Consider the following 23,354-nt stretch of genomic DNA (forward strand, 5'->3'; position numbering starts at 1 on the left):
CAAGGGGCATATGTTCCAATTGTGGATTTATCAGTAGCTGGTTGTCCTGTTGACAACTTGTGAATCATGACAAAAAGCAAACATCACATGTCTGTCTTCACATAAAATCTCAATGCAGGTTAATCTTGGGCAATACAAGGGTCATGTCTAAATAATTCTCATGGTTCAGATCTCCAAACCATGAAAGGGAGGGGCCTTCTCTAACCCACAACCAACCTGCAAGCTGGATGGGCGGTAATAAGCATCTGCCACTAATGCCTTGGTTACTAAGATCCCTAATTAAGCAACTGATGAGCAAGCCCAGTACAAGGCATGGAACTTGGACATCCAAAACCTCAAAGTAATTGGCACAATGCAAAGTGCCTTCTGCAGATGCATCCATGACAAAGCAGAGTTATTATACAATAATTGTAACTTGCTACCTGGAGATCAGGTATGAAAACACTAATTCATAATACTCAGGAGACCAGCAACTACTACTGAAATCCCACAGTTGCTGGAACCAGTTTATTGGGGTGTGTCCACACTATAGTCAAGAGGATGCTGGCTGTGTACTCGTGTTTTACAGCATATTGGGTTGCTCATCATGACAATCAAGAGCAGTTCATTGTATCCACTGTCCACCTAAACAAGGACTTGAAACCACAAGTTATTTATAAAACTAGTGAATCCTTCAGGGAGTGGGCTAAAAAAAATTAAACATGCTAAGCAGGGTATCTGGTGGTCAAGGTAGCATGCTGAAATTCAGAACCAAGTCTACTTTCTGTAATGCAATACTCCAAGCAGGCAAAAATGCAGTACTCCATGGCTGTGCTGGGCCACCAATGAAATCTGGAGGGGTATACCAATCATTGCTCTCTACTGATTTAGCTTGTTAAATACCAGTACCTCACTTGGAGAATCCCAAACCTTGGTTTAGCAAAATTGCTACTATAAAAAACGACTTGCAAACTCACTGGACTCAAGAGTATGTGCACCCTTAAGGTAAAATTTCTACTGCCTGGTAAGAGTGCAAATTCTAGGAGTTGCCACAAAAGACATCCAGCTGACCAAAACAAGTCAGGTAGTAGCACTGATATTTTAAAAGCAGGCACTTGTGGTAATGCCACCGATCAATCATTGCCAATTAAAAAAAACGAGTCACACGGGCTTTCAATCTCTGCAAGGCAGCTTTCCACACCACACCTTCCAGCTAATGTTTAACCAAAACTTGGTTCATATTGCTCAATAGCAGATAAAAGCCAGTTCCAGAAGGAATAGCAGCAAATGGTAAAACGACTAGGGAGTGCAACAGCTCGTTTGCTGAACGAAAGCTGCTAGTCAGTGGTCACCCAAACCCTATTAGGAGATTTCCCGCCAAGATTAATGCTTCACAAAACACTACAATCTGCATATAAAAAAGGAGATATATGGGGTGGGGAGATGCTGATTCCTCAGTTATTTCACAATATCAGAACTCAAGGGGCAGATTCGAAGAGAGTCGGTGGTGGTAAAATAGAAGTGAGCGACCCAGTCACCTACAGGACTTGGGATCGTTAATGTGTCAGCACCTGAAGGTACCCCACCCTGCTTGAGAAATGGCTGCAGACCAGAGAATGTCAGTGAACCAGATTATTCCGGATTTGGAGAAACTACATACATATATTTTTTAAGTCGGGCGCAGTTGTTCCAACTTCCTGCCCGCTGTTGACACGTTCAAACTGGACTTGCTCCCTTTAAAAAAAAACAGCTCTGAAGATTATTAAATGACCCCAAAAGTGAATGATACATTGAGACCTGCAGACTGGGGCGTGGGGAACAACTGAGCTTGGCAGCTGGTCACTGCAAACACAAACATTTATAAAAACAGAACAGCTAACCCAGTGTATTGTTAGTGAGAATATACACCCATAAATAAATAACAGGCGGGCATATAGAGAGCGCGAAGTGACAAGTTTACTGACAGTCTTAAATACTCATTTATAAACCTTCCGACTTGGAAGTTTAAAACCGGTTGCTACGGTTAACATTTGAATATAAAGTTCACAAAAAGTTGCTAAAAGAATCAAGAGTTTAAAAAAAAAACACATACAGACACACCTTGCCGAACAAGGCGGTCCGCGACCAACTTTGGGCTCCAGTACAAAGTTGCAGACAGACTGTGTCCGACACTTGATCCCCGGGAGAGGGAGTGCAGAGACGCCAGGGTTAGATATATTATTACAGGGGGACTCACCGATAGACACCAGCTTGATGCTCTCCTTGTCCAGGAACTCGAGCGCCACCGACACGTTCTCCAGCTGCATTTGCCTGAAGGTGGGTCGCTGGTGATACTTGCGGTACATTTTCTTCTGGCTCAGCACCTCCAGGAGGGCGATGAGCCTCAGCCCGTCCGCCAGGTCAGTCTGCAGGTTGTGGACCCGTTTGTTGACGCATTTCAGGTGCTCATTGCACCAGCGGGTGAACGTGTTCTGCTGGATCTTTTTCCACGGCGCGTCCTCGGCCAGATCCTTCTCGGTCACCGGCATCTCGGCGTCTTTGTCCCCGTGTTGCTGCTGCTGCTGGTAGTGCTGCTCCGGCTCCCTCCTCTGCACATGCGTGCTCATGCTGCCACCTCCTCTTTTTAATCCCTCGCCACTTCCGGGATCACCGGCTGTGAATTTCACTCCCGGCAGGTTTCTTTGCGGGGAGGCTGTGGGGGGGGGGAGGGAAATTGAAAGCAAAGTGTCAGCCAAAGCTTGTTTTAAAAACAAAAGTGAGCCCGCGTGTGTGCAGTATAAACACAGTTGCACCATTCTGCTATTACTTTAAGTCCTATTCCCTCCTAAAATAAATACGTTGTGGCCAAGATCATTTTACGGCTAACCTGAACTATTGCTAATGCTAGAGTTCACCGAGGTAATGCCCCTGGTCCGCACACATGTTGTTTGACAAACTTATCAAACTGCGCTGCCAGCAATCGGAGACACAACAAAGCGTCCCAGCACTGGTATCACATAATCATTTCATTCTACAAAGTTTCGGGTTGTTGGATGTTATGCTTTTCTCTTTAACCATTTTGACATTAACATTTTTGAAATGCACGGTAACATTTAAATGTTTCAACACGTATCGCGAGGGGAAAGTGTACTAGAGGCGTGGCCTGCCACAGCCCGAGCTGTGTCCCATCATTGAGAATCACATCGCGATTCCACAGTGACTGCTTCGTGACTTGTGCGGGTGAAATGTAATGGGTATTTATGGTGGGTTATTTTTCTTCTTATCACAGTGAGCTACAGTTCACAGACCCAGCAGACTCGATGGGAACTTCGTTCAAGCGATCATTCTGGGTGCACTAACCTGTTCACTGAGCGCTGCTCGGCTATTTGAGTCATCACAAATGAGCCCATTTCTGCCCCCACAACCATTTCCAGCAGGTGTCACTGGGTGGGTCAGGAGCGGGAAGAACTGCTGATTCCCGCATTCCTGCCCTTCCCCGCTCAGCCTGCCAGCATTAAACCAGTTGCAGTGCCCTTATCACATTCTTAACTCAGAACAAAATAGGAATCAAAATTGAGATATGCTGTTATCCACTATCGGCAATTTATCTCTCATCATAAATTTCAAGATGATGAAAAGAAACTGTTCTTAGAATTGTATGAAGTTGGACAGAGGAATGGGACTAAATGGATAGCTCGATCAGAAAGCAAACACAGGCACAATGGGCCAAATAACCTAATTCTGTACTGTAACATACAACAATTCTATGTCTAACCGCTTTTAGTGTTTCAGGAACTGACACCAGTGGAGGTCGATAACTACTTTATCATGTCAATGCAAAAGGGCTGTGTGATATCAGTGGTGTCATGATGCAAGATTGAGGTGATATCAGTGGAGTTAGGCTGCATGCTTGGGGTGATATCAGTGGTGTTAGGGTGCAAGATTGGGGTGATATCAATGATTTATTTTTAACCCGTAAGTAATGATGTGATCATTCTTTATGACAGTTTAATTTGGCTCATAACTCACATATCAAGCAAATACTTTTAGAACTTCTGTTTATGTGGAAATTTGTATAATGTTCTCAAACCAACTTAGACCATTGTCAAAATGGTAAAAAGAAAAAGAAAAAATTCCATCTATATAGGACCTTTCACGACAACTGGACATCCCAAAGCACCTTACAGCCTATGAAGTGTTTTTTGAAATGTAGTCACTGTTGTAGTGTAGGAAACGCTGCAGCCAATCTGTGCACAGCAAGCTCCCACAAACAGCAATGTGATAATGATCAGATAATGTTTTATTGATGTTGATTGAGGAATAAATATTAGCCAGGACACCAGGAATAACTCCCCTGTTCTTCTTCAAATAGTGCCATAGGATCTTTTACGTCCACCTGAGAGAGCAAATGGGGCCTCAGTTTAACGTTTCATCCGAAAGAAGGCACCTCTGACAGTGCAGCACTTCCTCAGTACTGCACTGAAGTGTCAGCCTAGATTTTTGTGTTCAAGTCTCTGGAGTGGGACTTGAACCCATAACCTTCTGACTCAGAGGTGAGCGTGCTACTGACTGAGCCACAGCTGACATATTAGGAACAGTGTAGATACTACTTAATTCAATATCGAAATGTTATTGCTCGTGATTTAGAATACCTGTAAAATGTTTCTAGTTGGATGGTTCTATAAACTGATTTGCATTTGGTAACATTCTCTCCCCTTCTCCCTACCACCCCCTTCCCTCACCACCCTCCCTTCCCCCCGAGCACATGTATAAGCATCTGATACTTTTCAGACAACTGAATAAAGGATTTGCAGGGTATCAACCTAACTACAATAACCCTCCTTTTCTCATCTGAAGTGTATGTATTATTTGAGAATAAAAGGGCATAATCATGTTTAAAATATTTTTGTACTGCTGTGCCCACTGAGCCGAGATGCTGTTAAATGATTTCCAATTTTAACCCAACCTGCCCAGCAGGAACGGGGCAAATGAGTGATTAAAATAGCACAAATTAATTTAGCCCTCTGTTCCCACTGGAAACCCGCTGACCACCATTTTAACTCGGGAGCTGACTCTGGTGCTAAACGCCTTCCAGAAACAGGCGGGTGCCTCATTGCTAACTGCAAATCAGGTTCCTCGTCATCATAGACTTACTTCCACTCTAAAAATGAGTTCTAGGATATAATTAGGACCCCAAATAATTTAAACTGGACGGGTCAGAAGTCCCACCCAGCAGCAAACCCACAAAATCAAACCTAGCAAGAGGCACAGCAACAAGAAGAGACATTGTCGGATGAAAAGATTTGGAAGAATGCAAGGCAAAACCACAAGAAGGAGGGGCAGCACAACGCATTAAAGCAAGAGAGGCCAAGCAGCAGTTAGTAGAGCAGCCCTTTTGGGAACTGCCTCAATCTCTTTACCTGAAGTGACAAAAGGCCTCTCTGCATTAACAGTCCTCGTTACCTTCTCACCATTCCCTTGATTCTGTGTTAAAGAACATTGAAACCATTCATACAACTGCTATATCAATAACATTCTGACAATGCAGACTAACAAGCTGCAATGTGAAGAAATTATAGACCAAAGTCTCGGTGATAATTTTAATTCCAAACACAAGATTGTAGTGAATTCGTTCATCACCCAAGTGATCAACCCATAGTGCTTTTCTTAAAAGGTGTACCTACTAACTAGGTTACTTCCATGAAGTGCTCCCCAGTGGGTTCTGCAAAGCTGGTGGAAAACTGCTGTTGCTCATGTGATACCCTTGAAATGCTCATGACTCCTGGGTGCACAAGCCTCTGAGGGTCTGGCTGCAAACTGCAGTACTTCAGCTACTGTCAGGCCAAGCTGCCCCAACTGGCTGGCTGGCACCATGGTTGGTGTTGATTGAGGGGGTTGTGAGGAAGCAGATGTGCTGACACCCTGAAAGAGGACAACCTCCCATTGCACCACTGCCACTCCCATGGAGCTGCAGCTCATTACTTTCACTGATCTGCGGGAGAGCAAACTGTAGAAGATCCTCGAAAGCCACTATCCATGTGGTTCATAAATCTGTCTCTCCCAGGTAGAGCTCACAGCCTGAATGGCAACTGTTTCAGCTTCTATCAAAGCTGCAAAGAATGTGAACATTGACTCCTGTTGTGAGGGCCTAGCTGCAGTCCCTGGAGGTGCCCATGCTCTCCAACTTGGATTGACAAGTGCTGATGCAATGCGAGCTGATACCACACAGGCTGGAAGCGGACGATAAAAACAACAACTTGCATTTATATAGCACCTTTAATGTAGCAAAACGTTCCCAGGTGCTTCACAGAATAAAATTTGACACCAAGCCACATAAGGGGATATTAGGATAGATAGCCAAAAGCTTGGTCAAAGAGGTAGGTTTTAAGGAGCATCTTAAAGGAGGAAAGGGAGGTGGAGAGGTTTGAGAAGTTCAGGGAGGGAATTCCAGAGCTTAGGACTAGGCAGCTGAAGGCACAGCCAGCAATGATGGAGCGATTAAAATAGGGGATACACGAGAGGCCAGAATTGGAGGAGTGCAGTGATCTCGGTGAGCTGCAGGACAGGAGGTGTTTACAGAGGTTCAAGACCATGGAGAGATTTGAAAAGAAGGATGAGAATTTTAAAATTGAGGCATCTCCATACTTTCAACCATAGTGTTGAAAGCCCTTGGCAGTCCTCTCAATACCTGTTTTTGTAAAGCAAAACAGTTTTCTTCTCATTGCTGGGCCCCTGAAGTCCTCACCTCTATCCTCTTCAGCAGAGCTGGGAGAGGACCTCGCCCTCCAGCAAGCTGCCTCCTAAGTTGTCCCTGCCACCAGTACCTGCTGCTACACCAAGATTCTGGATGCTTCACCACATGCAGCACGCTCTAACTCACTCGCCAACCCAGCCACATGACCTATAAAAAACTAACATGTGAAAAAGGAGTTGCAAAATAATTACATTCTGAAGAATATAAATACATTACAGTTTCCCTTGCCAGGTGGGTTGATATTCAGAGGACACAGATTTAACATAATTGGCAAAAGAACCAGAGGGAGGATGAGGAGAATTTTTTTAATGCAGTGAGTTGTTATGATCTGGAATGCACTGCCAGGGTGGTGGAAGCAGATTCAATAGTAACTTTTAAAGGGGAATTTAATATATACTGGTTGAACCTTTCTTATCCAGCACCCCTGGGACCTGGCCTGTTCTGGATAAGGGATTTTGCCGGACGAGGGGAGGTCACATTAAATTGGATGGTACAGGTACTGTGCAAGGGGATATCGGGGCTGGCTGGCTTGGTGCTGGGAGTGCGGCAGAGAGATTGTGGGGGGGGGGGCAGGGGGGTGGGGTGATGGGTCTCAGGGTCAGGCGGGAGCTGGCAGCGAGGAAGGACTTCAGTTTGTTCATGTCGGAGCGGACGGGAATGGTGCCGGATGAGGGGTGGTGCCGGATAAGGGAGTCCCGGATAAGGGAGGTTCAATCTGTACTTGAAAAGGAAATATTTGCAGGGCTATGGGGAAAGAGCAGGGGAGTGGGACTAATTGGACAGCTCTTTCAAAGACCTGGCACAGGTATGATGGGCCAAATGACTTTCCTTCTGTGCTGTAAGATTCAATGATTTTATTGCAATGTACTTCAAAAAAATCTATTTTTTGTCAGCTAACTAAATAAAGTTTGATAATTCTATGCTTTCTATGTGTTCATGCTGACCATCAGAAATATATCTAAAATCACTTATTTCAGATTTTTGTATGATTAGTTTTTCAGTAATTATTATATTTCTCTCCTATTCCCTTTTGTATGTTTCCCCAAAATCCAATAGAAAGAGCAGGCAGGTAACCAGTACCTAATTGTATGCAAATGAACAGCTTAAGAAAGTACACAAGAACAGCCTGGGGCTACTTCTCTTTGATTTTCCTTCATTTCTATGAAAAACAGCTTGCTTACTGTCCAAGCTTCACCCTATGGGGAATTTACAGATTGAGTAATTGTAGGCACCAACCTACTTCATACCTCTGTACACAGTTGCAATGAACTGTGCCAGCATAACGTTTTCCAGATGTTTTATATAAGAAATGGTTTTGTCGTTTGAAAGCTGTAAAGGAACTTGAAGGGTTAAAAACCTTAAAAGAATACAGAACTATATTTTGATCTACAAATGATCTACAACAGAGTCCATTTTCAACAACTTTTATATACCACCTTTCATGTCATGAAATATCACAAAGTACTTTACAGAGGAAATGGTGGACTTCAAGCGAGAAGCAAGAGTGATTAAAGGAGGTAATGAAAGCACATTCAGAGATATAGGTTTCATGTAGGCTTTTGAAGGAGAAGTTAAAAGGAGCAAGGTGAATAGGATTAGGAAGAAAATTTCAGAGAGCAGATATGATGGTCCCAATTTTAACTCCGACAGTTTTGGACAGGTGAGCAGAGTAACAACCTCACCCACTGCTCCAAAAATGAGGCCGAGGGTATTTTAACTCCCAGCCCTCATTGAAATTCCGCTGACCAACTTCCATTTGGGTCCGGATGGGAAGTTGACAGGAAAATCACATGGCCTGGAGGCTTCCTGGCGACAGCAGGTAAGTGACAAGATCAGCTGCCAGGCCATCCTGCAAGATCCCATGATCGGTGGGTGGAGGGCCTAAGCTTTCCCTGTGGGGCCTGGACAAGAACACCTGCTTCCTCTGAGATAGCGAATTCCAAAGATTCACCACCCTCTGAGTGAAGGAATTCCTCCTCATCTCAGTCTTAAATGACCGATCCCTTATTCTGAGACTGTGACCCCTGGTTCTAGACGTCTGAGCCAGGGGAAACATCCTCCCTGGATCTACCCTGTCAAGCCCTGTAAGAATTTAGTATATTTCAATGAGATCACCTCTCATTCTTCAAAACTCTAGAGAATATAGGCCTAGTCTACTCAATCTCTCCTCATAGGGCATTCCCCCCCCCCCCCCGCCCCCCCCCCCCCGCCCCCCCCCCATCCCAGGAATCAGTCTGGTGAATCTTTGTTACACTCCCTCTATGGCAAGTAGATCCTTCCTTAGGTAAGGAGACTGAAGTTGTACACAATACTTCAGGTGCGGTCTCACCAGGGCCCTATTTAATTGCAGTAAGATGTCTTTATTCTTGTCCTCAAATCCTCTCGCGATAAAGGCCAACATATAATTTGCTTTCTTAATTGCTTGCTGTACCTGCATGTTAACTTTCAGTAATTTGTGTACAAGACACCCAGGTCCCACTGAACAGCAACATTTCTCAGTCTCTCACCATTTAAAAAATACTCTGCTTTTCTATTTTTCCGACCAAAGTGGACAACTTCACATTTCTCCACATTATATTCCATTTGCCATGTTCTTTCCCATTCACTTAGTCTGTCTATATTCCCTTGAAGTCTTTTTGCATCTTCCTCACAACTTACATTCCCACCTAGCTTGGTGGGAAACTCATTGCTACTTCCTGCTCAGAGTGCCTGGTAAAAAATTGCAGTCAGGTCCTGATGATGTCATCAGGAGCTGAGATGCATATGTTAAAAAGGACCCCGCTGGCTTTGGGTGGATGAAAATTGGAACCGGTCAGATCCCACGGCTCCAAGTGAGTTAGTAACTGGGGTGATTGTAACTGTCCTCCCGCCCAGCTTCCGCTCGACGGGTAGGATTGAAATTGCCCCCGAAAGCTCAGCCATTGAAAGTGAGGTGAAGTGATGGGCAAAGCCCAACAGACTAAATTAGAGAAGTAGAGGGTGTGTACAGGGATGCATGGCTGGAACAGATTGCAAGGTAAGATGGAACAAGGCCATGCATACTTTTGAAAACAAGGAGTTTGAAGTTGATAGGTGAGGCACAGGAAGCTAATGGAGGTTTGCAAAGACAGGAAATGGGTCTGCAGGACTTTGTGTAGGATAGGAAATAGGCTGCAGTTGATTTGGGATTTGCTAGAAAGGGTAAGCTAGAGAGGCCAGTGAGGAGAGCATTGGAGAAATCGAGTCTTGAAGTGAAGTTATGTATTGTGTTCCTAACACAGATGAGGCTGCACACAGGGAGGTTAAAGTAACAGTGACCTCAGTCTTTAATAAGACACTCCAGAGTGAGGAACATTCCTTAGGGACTGGCTTATATACAGTGCTCCCAAGGGATGCTGGGATCCCTTGGGACTTCAGGGGATGCACTCCCTGGTGGCGGAACATGGGAGTGCATGCTTTACAGATACACAACATCACTCCCCCCGCAAAGTCAAAGTAAAAGCTATTTACAAAGTGAGGCGGTCGGGAGCCTTTCTTTCCCTGGTGGACCGCCTCCGTACAAATGTCTGTTCTTGTGTAATGGCTGTGCCCTCGCTGGGCTGGCGTGTTGTTGGCCCTGCAGGGCTGCTAGGTGAGCCTGGCCCTGCTGGGCTGTTAGGTGTGATGGGTTCGATTTCCTGGTCCGGCATGGTGTCGTTGATCCTTTGGGTGTGTGTTGTGGACTCAAAAAAGGTGGTGTCTGCTATGGGTTGTTCAAGGCAATCTGTGAACCGCAGCCTCGTTTGGTCCAAGTGCTTTCTGCAAATTTGTCCATTGTCTAGTTTGACTACAAACACCCTACTTTCTGCAAATTTGTCCATTGTCTAGTTTGACTACAAACACCCTACTCCCTTCTTTAGCTATCACCGTGCCCGCGATCCACTTGGGACCATGTCCATAGTTTTGCACATACACAGGGTCATTCAGATCAATTTCCCGTGACACAATGGCGTGACCATCGTTTACATTTTGTTGCTGCCGCCTGCTCGCTACCTGATCATGCAGGTTGGGGTGAACCAGCGAGAGTCTGGTTTTAAGTGTCCTTTTCAATGAGTAGCTCAGCCGGGGGCACCCCTGTGAGTGAGTGGGGTCTCGTGCAGTAGCTGAGCAGTACTCGGGACAGGCGGGTTTGGAGTGAGCATTCTGTGACTCGTTTAAGGCTCTGTTTGATGGTTTGTACTGCCCGCTCTGCCTGCCCATTGGAGGCTGGTTTAAACAGGGCCGAGGTGACATGTTTGATCCCATTGCAGGTCATGAATTCTTTAAATTCGGCACTGGTAAAACATGGCCCGTTGTCACTGACCAGTATTTCAGGCAGGCCGTGGGTGGCAAACATGGCCCTCAGGCTTTCAATGGTGGTGGTGGCGGTGCTTCCCGACATTATTTCACATTCAATCCATTTTGAAAAAGCATCCACCACCACCAGGAACATTTTACCAAGAAACGGGCCCGCATAGTCGACATGGATCCTCGACCATGGTCTGGAGGGCCAGGACCACAAACTTAGTGGTGCCTCTCTGGGCGCGTTGCTCAACTGAGCACATTGCCGTACACAGGACTCTAAGTCAGAGTCGATACCGGGCAACCAAATGTGGGATCTGGCTATCGCTTTCATCATTACAATACCCGAGTGTGTGCTGTGGAGATCCGAGATGAATGTCTCCCTGCCCTTTTTTGGTAGCACAGCTCGTCCTTTTGCCGCTGGAACGGCTTGATTGGCTCTTGTATTTCAACGGGGATGCAGTTTTTTTATTAGGGGCAGCAGAGGATCTTGGCTGGTCCAAGTCCAAATCTGGCGGGCCGTGACAGGTGATTTATCAATTTCAAACGCTTCCATGACCATCAACAAGTCTGCGGACTGTGCCACCACCAATAAGTTTGCAGGCTGCGCCATTTCCACCCCCGTGGTAGGCAATGGTAGCCGACTGAGAGCATCCGCACAGTTCTCGGTGCCTGGCCTGTGGCGGATGGTATAGTTATACGCTGATAGCGCGAGTGCCCACCTTTGTATGCGGGCTGAGGCATTAGTGTTTATCCCCTTGTTTTTGGCGAACAGGGATGTGAGGGGCTTGTGATCGGTTTCCAGCTCAAATTTGAGGCCAAACAGGTACTGATGCATTTTCTTTACCCTGAACACACACGCTAATGCCTCTTTCTCAATCATGCTGTAAGCCCTCTCGGCCTTAGACAAGCTCCTGGAAGCATAGGCGACAGGTTGCAACTTTCCCGCAACGTTAGCTTGTTGTAATACACACCCGACTCCGAACAACGATGTGTCACATGCTAGCACAAGTCTTTTACACGGGTTATACAATACAAGCAGCTTGTTGGAGCATAAAATGTTTCTAGCTTTCTCAAAAGCAATTACTTGTTTTTTTTCCCATACCCAGTTCTCACCTTTGCACAATAACACATGTAGGGGTTCTAAAAGGGTGCTTAACCCCGGTAGGAAGTTACCAAAATAGTTGAGGAGTCCCAGGAACGACCGCAGCTCCGTGATGTTCTGTGGCCTGGGCGTGTTCCTGATAGCCTCTGTCTTGGCGTCTGTGGGCTGAATGCCATCCGCCGCGATCTTCCTCCCCAAAAACTCCACTTCTGTTGCCATGAAGACACATTTTGACCTCTTCAGCCGCAGCCCTACGTGATCCAGTCACTGGAGGACCTCCTCCAGGTTTTGTAGGTGCTTGGCGGTGTCCCAACCCGTGACCAATATGTCGTCCTGAAAGACCACTGTGTGTGGTACTGACTTGAGTAGGCTCTCCATGTTTTTCTGGAAGATCGCTGCAGCCGACCGAATTCCAAATGGGCACCTGTTGTAGATGAACAGTCCCTTGTGCGTGTTGATGCAGGTGAGGCCCTTCGAAGACTCCTCCAGCTCCTGCGTCATGTAGGCCAAGTCAGGTCGAGCTTGGTGAACGTCTTGCCTCCTGCCAGCGTCGCAAATAGGTCGTCTGCCTTAGGTAGCGGGTATTGGTCCTGTAGCGAGAAATGATTAATAATTACTTTATAATTGCCGCAAATCCTGACCGTACCATCACTTTTGAGTACTGGAACAATCGGGTTGGCCCACTCGCTGAATTCCACTGGGGAGATGATGCACTCGCGTTGCAGCCTGTCCAGCTCGATTTCCACTCTCTCCATCATCATGTGAGGTACCACTCGCGCCTTGTCGTGAATGGTCGTGCCTCTGGGACCAAGTGGATCCGCACCTTCACCCCGGAAAAGTTTCCAATGCCTGGCTCAAAAAGAGAAGGAAATTTGTTAAGAACCTGGGTCCATGAGGCCTCATCGACATGTGATAGTGCTCGGATATCATCCCAGTTCCAGTGGATTTTGCCCAGCCAGCTCCTTCCAAGCAGTGTGGGGCCATCGTCCGGGACAATCCAGAGTGGCAGTTCGTGTACCATGCCCTGTAGGTGACTTTGACCATGGCGCTGCCCAGGCCAGTGATAAGCTCTTTGGTGTACGTTCACAGTTTCGTGTGGATGGGGCTCAGGGCTGGTCTGAATGCCTTGTTGCACCACAGTCTCTGAAACATCTTTTTACTCATGATGGATTGGCTAGCGCCAGTGTCCAGTTCCATGGCTACGGGTAAGCCATTCAACTTTACGTTTAGCATTATAGGTGGACATTTCGTCGAAAATGTATCTGTAAAGCATGCACTCCCATGTTCCGCCACCAAGGAGCTCATCCCCTGTAGTCCCAAGGGATCCCAGCATCCGTTGGGAGCACTGTATATAAGCTGGCCCCTAAGGCCTGTTTCTCACTCTGGAGTGTCTTATTAAAGACTGAGGTCACTGTTACTTTAACCTCCCTGTGTGCAGCCTCATCTGTGTTTGGAACACAATAACTGGCGACGAGAATACGAATCCAACGCAAAGATGCAGCAAACTGTTGGCATCCTGGAGAAGTTCTCGGAGGGTGAGGACTGCGGAGCCTATGTCGAACGGCTAGACCAGTACTTTGTAGCCAACGAGCTGGATGGAGAAGGAAGCGCTGCAAAAAGGAGTGCGGTCCTCCTCACAGTCTGCGGGACACCGACCTACAGCCTCATGAAGAATCTTCTGGCTCCGGTGAATCGCACAGATAAGTCGTATGAGAAGCTGTGTACACTGGTTCAGGAGCATCTTAACCCAAGGGAGAGCGTGCTGATGGTGAGGTATCAGTTCTATACTTGCCAGCGATCTGAAGGTTAGGAAGCGGCGAGCTACGTCGCTGAGCTAAGGCTACTTGCAGGACAATGTAAGTTTGATAGCTACCTGGAGCAAATGCTCAGTGATTTTTTTGTACTGGGCATTGGCCACGAGACCATCCTACGAAAACTTTTGACTGTAGAGACACCGACCCTCAGTAAGGCCATTGCGATAGCACAAGCCTTTATGTCCACCAGTGATAACATCAAACAAATCTCTCAGCACATAAGTGCTAGCAATGTTCACAAATTAACTGGAACTGTGTTTGTGAGCAGAAATGTACAGGGCAGAAACCACGAGGCTGCAACTGCCAGCAGGCCTCAGGTGACCCAGATGACTCAGAGGCCGCAACAAAGAATGAATGCAAGGCAATTCACACCTTGTTGGCGTTGTGGAGGCTTCCATTCAGCCTATTTATGCCACTTCAAAGGGTATGTTTGCAAGAGCTGTGGAACAATTGGGCACCTCCAACGAGCTTGCAAACGAGCTGCAAGCTCTGCAAAACCTGCTAACCACCATGTGGCAGAGGAAGATCAGTCCATGGTGGATCAAAGCAATTTTGAGCCTCAGAGAGAGGAAGCAGATGCTGAAGTGCATGGGAGTGCATGCTTTACAACTACACAACAGTATGGATGAGGGCTTAGCGATGGTTGGGGTAGTGTACAGACGTGAGATTTTCTCATCTATTGTTAATATTCTACAAACTTGTTCATTCACATATATACACTGGATTTTATCATCATGCCACACCGAAGCAAGTATTTAATGAACAGTTTAATAGAAGTTTCATATCATTTCAATATCCATCACTGCAAAAAGTAAGTTATTTCTTATTAGCGGAAAGATTAGTGAACCCTGACAAACCTATTGGTTGAATAAGCAAAAGATTGTGTGTGATAAAAGCCTGCATTGCTAGTATAAACTTTCCTGTCATAGCTTGATATTATTCATGTATATAGGATCGAGATGAGGAGAAACTTTTTCACCCAGAGAGTTGTGAACCTGTGGAATTCTCTGTCACAGAAGGTTGTTGAGATCAGTTCGTTGGACATATTCAAAAGGGAGTTAGATGTGGCCCTTATGGCTAAAGCAATCAGAGGATATGGAGGGAAGGCAGCGGTGGGGTACTGAGGTTGCATGATCAGCCATGATCAAATTGAATGGCGGTGCAGGCTCGAAGGGCCGAATGGCCTGCTCCTGCACCTATTTTCTATGTTTCTAGCCATATATATTTAAAAAAATCAAAGGCCAGACCACTCTGAACTACTCATGTACACTGTGCAGTAGATTATAGTGTAGCATTAGCAGAGGCTCGAGATCAGGTTGCCTGCTCGCCATCTTGTTTGGCCAAGGAATTTTCAAGGCATGCCCATGGCAGGGGCCTTAGTTTGTGGATAAAATATCAATTTTAGCTCCTGTCCTATCACAGTACAATGCATTTGCTCTTTTATTTTAGAAATTAACATTGAGTTGTTACAGCAGCAGTTCCTCAATCCTTTGAAGAAGATGATTTGTAGAAGCAAATAGGGAGTGCATCCATTAAGAAGTAGTTTATAATAATGTCCCATTATTTCCACGTACTGTAAATCTTTCTAAATCTTTGCTGTCCCATTCTCAAAGTCCTGGCTCTATTCTGGGAACAAATGTTCCCCAAGTGTAAAATAGATGTGCTATGAAGAAAGATTAGGGAAATTTAAGCTTTAAAGTGTAGAGAGAAGAAGGTTATGGAGCAGGACTGTTGAAATAAGTATTATTAAATGGCATAGACAAAGTGAACTTAGAATATTGTTTTACGGTCAGTGGGGTGAAGAGAACAAAATTACAAATTTACTTCATGTAAAACAAATGTGAAGTAGATCTTAGAAAAACTTTGTTACAGGACATAACTAAAAATGATTAGTGCCGATTTCAATGCCAGTCTTGCTTTTAAAGCATTGAGAAAGTATAAATGCCATATCTTATCTGTGCCTTTTTTTTTGGGTTGTGCCCAAGTATAATATATGAAAACATATTGGTGTGCTTTAATATTGTAAAACATACTGATCTGCACTGGAAGGTGCTTACAGTACAAAGTCATAGCCACAGGAACACCTGCTTAACCCTCTTTGTGTGTCAAAAGGTCAAATCGTTGTCTCAATTACAAATATTCGGCTCCTCATTTTTTTCCATCTCTCTCCCTGCACTGATTGGATTGAAAAGTAAACACTATTGTATACACAAACCAGATTAGCTTTTTACAATATTAAAGTTCAAATTGGCTCAGAAACAAAGCTGGGCAAGTAACAGTGGAGGTTTTACCAGTGGTTAGAGGTTATGATATATGAGTAGTGTATTTTTTTTCACTGAGCTATTAACTGAAGGTAACTGATGTCAACTATGCCCTTAAGGTTAATATGAAGCATAGGGATCATACGATAGGATCTAGAAACTTCTGCCAGTGACAAGAGTGTTCAACAATGTTTGATTCAACAAAGCCAAGCATGATGCACATTTTTACAAGAAAATCCTTCACTCAACATCCAGACTGAGAGCCTTTGGTGCTGGTGTTAAATTTTTCTGTGTGGGGGATGGCGTACAAACAGCAGGGACGATTTTACAAATGTGCACTCCTGCTGCAAAGCTTCATGCACCAGTCGTGTATATTGGACTCAACGTCAGCAGGTCTTGCAGGATTTTCCATCCATTAAAATTAATAGAGGTCAAGTTCTGCAGACATGCTGACATCTAACCTTTGCGTTCAAGTTTCCAATATTTCTTCCTGCCTTAAGAAAGCTCTATATCAGTTCATAAAATGAACACACTTAGCAAAGCCCTGTCCTAACTTCTGAAAGACTGTGTCAGCTTCCCAAAGGAAAGCACTGCTATCATTGGAGAAAGTATATTTTACTGGTATAGAGAAACAGAAGTAAGGACTGAATTCGACATCAGGTGTGCTCCTTCCTGCCCACCCCTACCCCTCTCCCGCCCCAGCCAGAGCATCGCCCCCTCCCCCATCTCCACACCGCCCCCCACTCCCCGAACCAGAGCACATCTCAAGTGCGGTCAGTCCACATCTCAAGTGCGATCAGTCCAATGAGACCTCAAACTACCCGTAATTGTGGTTCCAGGTCCCCTGACATAGGAATGCCCAAGAGGCTTGCAACAGCAGTAATAGATGCCAGCTTTGGGGCCTTCTGGCAGCTTTCCAAAAACAGCAGCCAGAAGGCTTCTAGCCCAGATGCTTACACTGTTGACCATGTAAAGTAAAATGTACTTACCTTTTTGGTGCCTCAAGGTGTTTGCTGCTCGCCTCTTCTCAGATCTTCGAAGCTGAAGGGGCGGGGCATTAAGGGCCAAGCCTTGCGAGCGCTGTTACGCTTGTGCCTCCACTAAATGGAGAATCAAGAAAATGAGGCAAGATGTGGGGTGATGTCATTCTGCCTGGTTACCATTACAGTAAGCTTGTGCATGCTCCAGGTGCTCTGCCCCTCCGTTAGGGAAATCTATGTGTGTGTGAAATACAATGGGAACAAAGGCCCAGTGTAATGGGTCTCCATCCCTTTTCCCTCTGTTTTTCTCCCAAGAAATAAGCACATCTTGGGAGCAAAGCAGAGGAAAATTAACCCTATAATGTGCAAGTCAAAAATGCAGAAAAATTCTGAATGACAGCTGGACAGAAATCAGATACCCTTGTGGAACCTCTGGGATCCCCTCACAGATTTTCTAGGAACCAGCAACTCCCATCTGAAAACTTATGCTTTATGACACAATAAAATATTCCAGCATTTAAAGATGGGCCTGCAAGATTATAACATCTATGAAAAATATGTCTTCTAGGATTGTAACTAAACAAAAGATTATGCCCGGATTTTGCAATTGTAATGACGATGAAACTGTCAGTATTCACTGTCATTACTCTGTAAAACTGACAGCAACTTCAGGCGTCTGCACATGCGCAGTTAAACACAGAAATCCAGAGGTTACTGCAATGATTCCCCGCTCTTCCACAGGGTGCGCTGTTGAAGTCCTCACAGCTGGAAATTTTAGAAATCACTTGAATTGACGTGAACTTCCACTTTTTACGCTCTAATCTGGCTGTAAAAACCCTCGATAAAGTTAAGCCTTGTTGAATGAGGTGTAACTAAGTCCTGATTACCACTGAACAGCCCTTTTGGCTCTGAGAAACAATTTTTCTATTTATGGAATGTCAAATTTCTCCATTATGAAAATATTCCATAGATTTTTAAAATAACAAAAATATATATATATTTTTACGTTTATTTATGATATTTCAGCTTATACCTTAATCCCATGTGTATTCCCCAAACTTTATTTTGCTCTCTGTAAAATGATTAAAAAGTGAAGGTTAATCAGTGCTTTTTACGTCCTGGTTTGCTGTCTGTAAGAATTCTTCAATGTGATTGGCTGCTTAGCCTGCTTGATGTCATCACTGTTGCTGGACGTCAGAGAGCCCCTATAGATGATGCCAAAGTGAAATTAACATCAGGAAAATGAAATCAATGTCTTTGTGGGGAGCTTTCTTTGTGGTCAGCGGCGAGGGCCATCACTTCACGCTGACTGCAAAATCTGGGCCAGTGTCTCCTAGTGCATAATATTAATGTGTTAAAGTAAAATCTGTTATATGTCTAGTGAAAAATTTGGGAATCTCACTGGAAGAAGAAGCTTCTCTGAATCTCATTGCATTTTTGCAGATTATAATAATGTATGGCAGTGCTTCCACAAATTATGTTTATAGTAATTTTAGTGTGATATTAAACCAAAGTTGACCATATGATCAACTTACACCAAGGTTCATACCCCAATACTTTCCTGTTGTTGGGTGGTACATGTATTGTAGTCATGGAGCAGCAGAAAATTCACACATTTATCACCAAATAAAACCCCAACCCTGCCAGAAACTCAAGACAAGTAGTGTCTTCTTTTAAACACGGACCATGAGGACAGAGAAGGGAAGCCAGTCTAAAAACTAATATAATTGGAACAAAAATATCTGCAGAATGGAGGTTGGTCTTCTGGCATCCATTGATCTAAGTCCAACACATATATATTTTTCTGTCTTTCCATACCTTAATTATAAGGTAACCTAGCTTGTAATCATTTGGGAATTAAGCGTTAAACCTGCTGCAATAAAGAAAGAAGAACTTGCATTTATATAGCGCCTTTCACAACCACCGAACATCCCAAAATACTTTACAACCAATGTACATTTGAAGTGCAGTCACTGTTGTAATGTAGGTAACAGGGCAGCCAATTTGCACACAGAAAGCTCCCACAAACAGCAATGTGATAATCTGTTTTTGTTTGTTATGTTGATTGAGGGATAAATATTGGCCAAGACACCAGGGATAACTCCCCTGCTCTTCTTCAAAATAGTGCCATGAGATCTTTTTCGTCCACCTGAGAGAGCAGACAGGGCCTTGGTTTAATGTCCCATCAGAAAGATAGCACCTGCAACAGTGCAGCACTCCCTCAGTACTACACTGGAGTGTCAGCCTAGATTTTTGTGTCCATGGCAAACCCACAATCTTCTGACTCAGAGACGAGAGTGCTACCCACAGAGCCACAGCTGACAGTAAGATTTATTCCAAGTTTTACTTCAAAAAGAATGTCTTGCCACTTAAGTTAAGTCCACTCAACTACAAATAGGAAAATGAAGCCTGAAATATACATGTATAAATAACATATTAAGTAGCTGTATCCAACCTTGGAGGTCAAATGATATATGTAAACAACTCTACATTAATTCTATTGTTTATAATGTTATCTTAATATTTCAGCCAGATCACTCCTACAAATCTAAACGATCTGAGGAACGCCTTTATCTGACTACACTCCTGTGAAGCGTGTTGGGACATTTTCCTGCATTAAAGGTACTATATAAATGCAATTTGTTGTTGTAGAAAGATTGTCAGGTTCCTTCTGAATCAAAATCAAATGTCCAATTTGCATCACGAGTTCACATTTATCCCCTTTTACCTTGAAATTAGTGATCTCTCAGTCAGAATTATCATATTTATGGCCAATATTACATTTGAGCAATATGACAGCTACAATTGTGGGTTAAAATTTAAAAAACCACAGGAACAATAAAAAAAACTAACAGGTGAAAAAGCAGCTAAAAAAATAAAGGATTGCTAAAGAATGCAAGTAAATTACACTGGTGGGTGGGTCAGTAACCAGAGGTCAGATTTAGGATCATTGGCAAAAAACTGAGGGGAGACGAGTAGAATTTTTTTTAATGCAATGAGATGTTATGATCTGGAAGGATGGTGGGAACAGATTCAATAGTAACTTTCAAAAGGGAATTGAATATGTATATGTATTTGAATATGTATTTGAAAAGGAAAAATGTGCAGGGCAATGGGGAAGGAGCAAGGGAGCGGGACTAATTGGATAGTTCTTTCAAAGAGCTGGCACAGTACAGGCACAATGGGCCGAATGGCCTCCTTCTGTGCTGTAAGACTCTATAGTGATTTTATAATGATTAGCACCACAGTGCAAACAATTTCTGTTCATGCCCAATACTGTATTTATAACCACGCTTTCTGCTTGGCTGCTAGAAAGCATTAACGAGTCTGGTGTATAGTTACTTAGTGTATGCTAGGGCAAGATATGTCAGAAGATTTTTTTTTGTTGTACACCTATATAGGTTGGAATGAAACTTAAAACAATCCGTCCTATACTCTTAGTTTTTCAACAATATTTGGAGTGGGGACTGGGTGGTTCAGTAGGTCAGAACAATGTTGAATGTAGTAGAGCAAAGTAATTGTACATTCGGGACGAGTGTTTGAACTCAGTGCAGACAGATGGTGCGATGATTGTTAAAACGCTAAAGTACAACAGGTTTAGACATGTTCCTGTCACAAACCTGACCTCGTACACTGATTCACATATTGGGCAACTTCATTCAGAGGGCCTGTAAAAATGACTGATGTAAGATCTTGCATTAGTGCAGATAAGATTGAGGACACTGTTGGGACAAAGTAGCAGGAGCTCTCACTGCATCTAAGTTACATTACAAATATTCTGAGAATGCTTGAAGATGATGCTGGTGCAAAGGAGGAACATTTATTATCTCCCCACAAAGCATATTTTACCTTGATGAGCACAGAATTCAGACATAAATTAAGTTAGAATGAAATAAAAAATGAGCATTGGAAAAAGACAGACAGTGCAGCTTTCTTGTAGTGTTTAAGAAGTTACAGATTTGAATTTGGAATCTAACTGGCCCTCAGATATGCCACCCATAAGTGCAGTGAGTAAGCCTCTTGTACATTGTAACAGGAGTAAGCCATTCAGCCCCTCGAGCCTGTTCTGCCATTGAATGAGAACATGGCTGATCTGTATCTTAACTCCATTCTCCTGCCTTGGCTCTATATCCATTTATACCCTTGTCTAGCAAAAATATATCAATCTCAGAGTTAAAATAATTAATTGAGCTAGTATCTACTTTTTTGGGGAGAGAGTTCCACACTATTGCCTTGCTTTGCGTGAAGAAGTGTTTGGTAACACTTCTGAATGGCCTGGCTCTGATTTTAACGTTATGTCCCCTTGTCCTATGTAGAGGCTGTTCCTGTATGTCTCCTGGTACTTGACTCACGAGCAACAGTAGTAGACAGTTGTGAACAATCTCTTGTCCGGGAGATGATGCTCGATATGAGGTGACCTGAGGGAGGTAAAGGGGAGAAAAGCATTTGTTGGGAGTGGGAAAGTGGTGTCTCTTGGCAGATACCCTGACAACTTTTATCTTGTATCTCAGAAATGGAGATGGGTGTTTAATAAAGTAGGAGTTGCCACTTTACTGATGACTGTGCAAATGTGCACAACCTGCAATATGCTTCTGATTAATTCTTTAGGACCAGGAGATTAATTATCTCCCATTCTTTATGGTTTTAGCCCTAACCTCTATCCTTTATTTTGAGAACACTAGGTATTTTATTTTTAATGTGTTCTTGTGTTATGGGCGATACAGGCAAGGCCGCAATTATTGCCCTGAGCAGGTAGCCTTCTTCTTCAACTGCTGCAGCCCTTGAGCTGTCGTTGCTCCCATGACAGCGTTAAGTAGTAAATTCCAAGATTCTCACCAAGAAACATTTGTTATATGTAAGAAAACACTACAAAAACTGAGCTATGCCAACAAATAATTATTTTAAACGAGAAATAATTATTTTAAACAAGAAATTTTACAAAAAAGTTTTCTTCTGACTATATTCCCTCATATTTGTACAACAGCTACAATTTAGAAATTATTAATTTAATTGCTAATTTACCTTCGGTTCACAGCATGTGTTGTTAAGATGCTGAATAGGAATGGCAATTGCAAATCAATGTGGAGGCATAGTATGAATTGAAATGGTTACTAAAAGTTACTTAATTACTATCTGAAAATGTGTCAATGTTAAAGTTCATATTAAACTGTCCTTCAAAGTGTTGTGCTATTTTTGGCTTTTTAAAAAATATTTTATAGAATTTGTAATATAATTATCCTGCACAACACATATTTTTGTATAATATTTTGGATCTTCAATTCAAAATACTCAATTACTAGAACAAATAATATAATATTGGTGAAGCACTGCAGTGTAGTTGGTAAATGATGCAAAAAATTGGATGAAAGCATTGGGATATGCAATGATGTCAGGGACTGTAAGTTCTGGGATTCTGAATCTAGGATACCTGACTAAACCTCCATCTCTAATCTTCAGGAATTCAATTTAAAATGTAAAAATCAGTGTAGAGTAAAACTGGCCTCTTAGATATTTTCAACCTATTGTAAATATGACATAATATGGCAGATATTCAAAGTACAAACTGCATCTCGTAGCAGAATATAACTGTAGCTTCAGCCTAATATTTGTACTATGTTGACAAGCTGCCCAATTTCAAACACATTTCATTCTCTCTCAGGTTTCTAGTCAAAATTCCAGTCATCCATCGGACACTTGGGATATCTGGCTAGCTGCTACACTGGTGACAGAATGTCGATAGAAGCAGGGAAATAGGAGGTTAAAATGAAATAAGAACAGAAAATGCTGATAAGAGACAGGTTAACCTTTAGGAACTAATAAAGGGTCTCCACCTAAAGCTGGCACACCTGCTGTGTCATTTCCAGTATTTTATTTCAGATTTGCAACATTTACAAAAAACAGTTTTAATGTCGTCAAGTTAAACTGACATCTTTTGCTGACTATCTATATTTGAAAAAAGCAGGAAAGTTCAAATAATTATATAAGTGTTTGTTTCTGAGAGCTCAAATCAATGGCTGCTTTCCTAAGACATGAGGCCAATGAAAGTACAAACTGGTTTTGTGTGGATTGTAAGAGTTGACATAAATTCTTTATTGTTTTAGAAATGTGTTCTTGGCATATCAAACTATGAGAAATGACAAAGCTTCTGGGAGACTCAGACATCCTGCTAGCTGAGACGGTGCT

At 43.5% G+C, this 23,354-nt stretch overlaps 1 protein-coding gene across 3 annotated transcripts in view; it reads right to left on the reverse strand.

The window, feature by feature from the left end:
• The window catches only part of flnbl (filamin B, like), a 185,829-nt gene that overhangs the window by 145,485 nt on the left and 16,990 nt on the right, over window positions 1-23,354 (reverse strand). Inside the window, exons 1-3 of one of the 3 annotated variants that reach the window (XM_070895258.1) lie at window positions 12,128-12,239; window positions 5,379-5,442; window positions 2,216-2,671 (exon numbers count right to left, since the gene is read on the reverse strand). In XM_070895258.1, the coding sequence (XP_070751359.1) occupies window positions 2,216-2,671; window positions 5,379-5,442; window positions 12,128-12,145 (538 nt within the window). In that variant the 5' untranslated portion in view covers window positions 12,146-12,239. Of the gene's footprint in view, window positions 1-2,215; window positions 2,672-5,378; window positions 5,443-6,703; window positions 6,711-12,127; window positions 12,240-23,354 lie in introns of those variants that run through there. The other 2 variants (XM_070895260.1, XM_070895259.1) reach the window with 2 other exon arrangements.

Source organism: Pristiophorus japonicus, chromosome 12 (assembly GCF_044704955.1).
Source record: "Pristiophorus japonicus isolate sPriJap1 chromosome 12, sPriJap1.hap1, whole genome shotgun sequence".
Classification (NCBI taxonomy): domain Eukaryota; kingdom Metazoa; phylum Chordata; class Chondrichthyes; family Pristiophoridae; genus Pristiophorus; species Pristiophorus japonicus.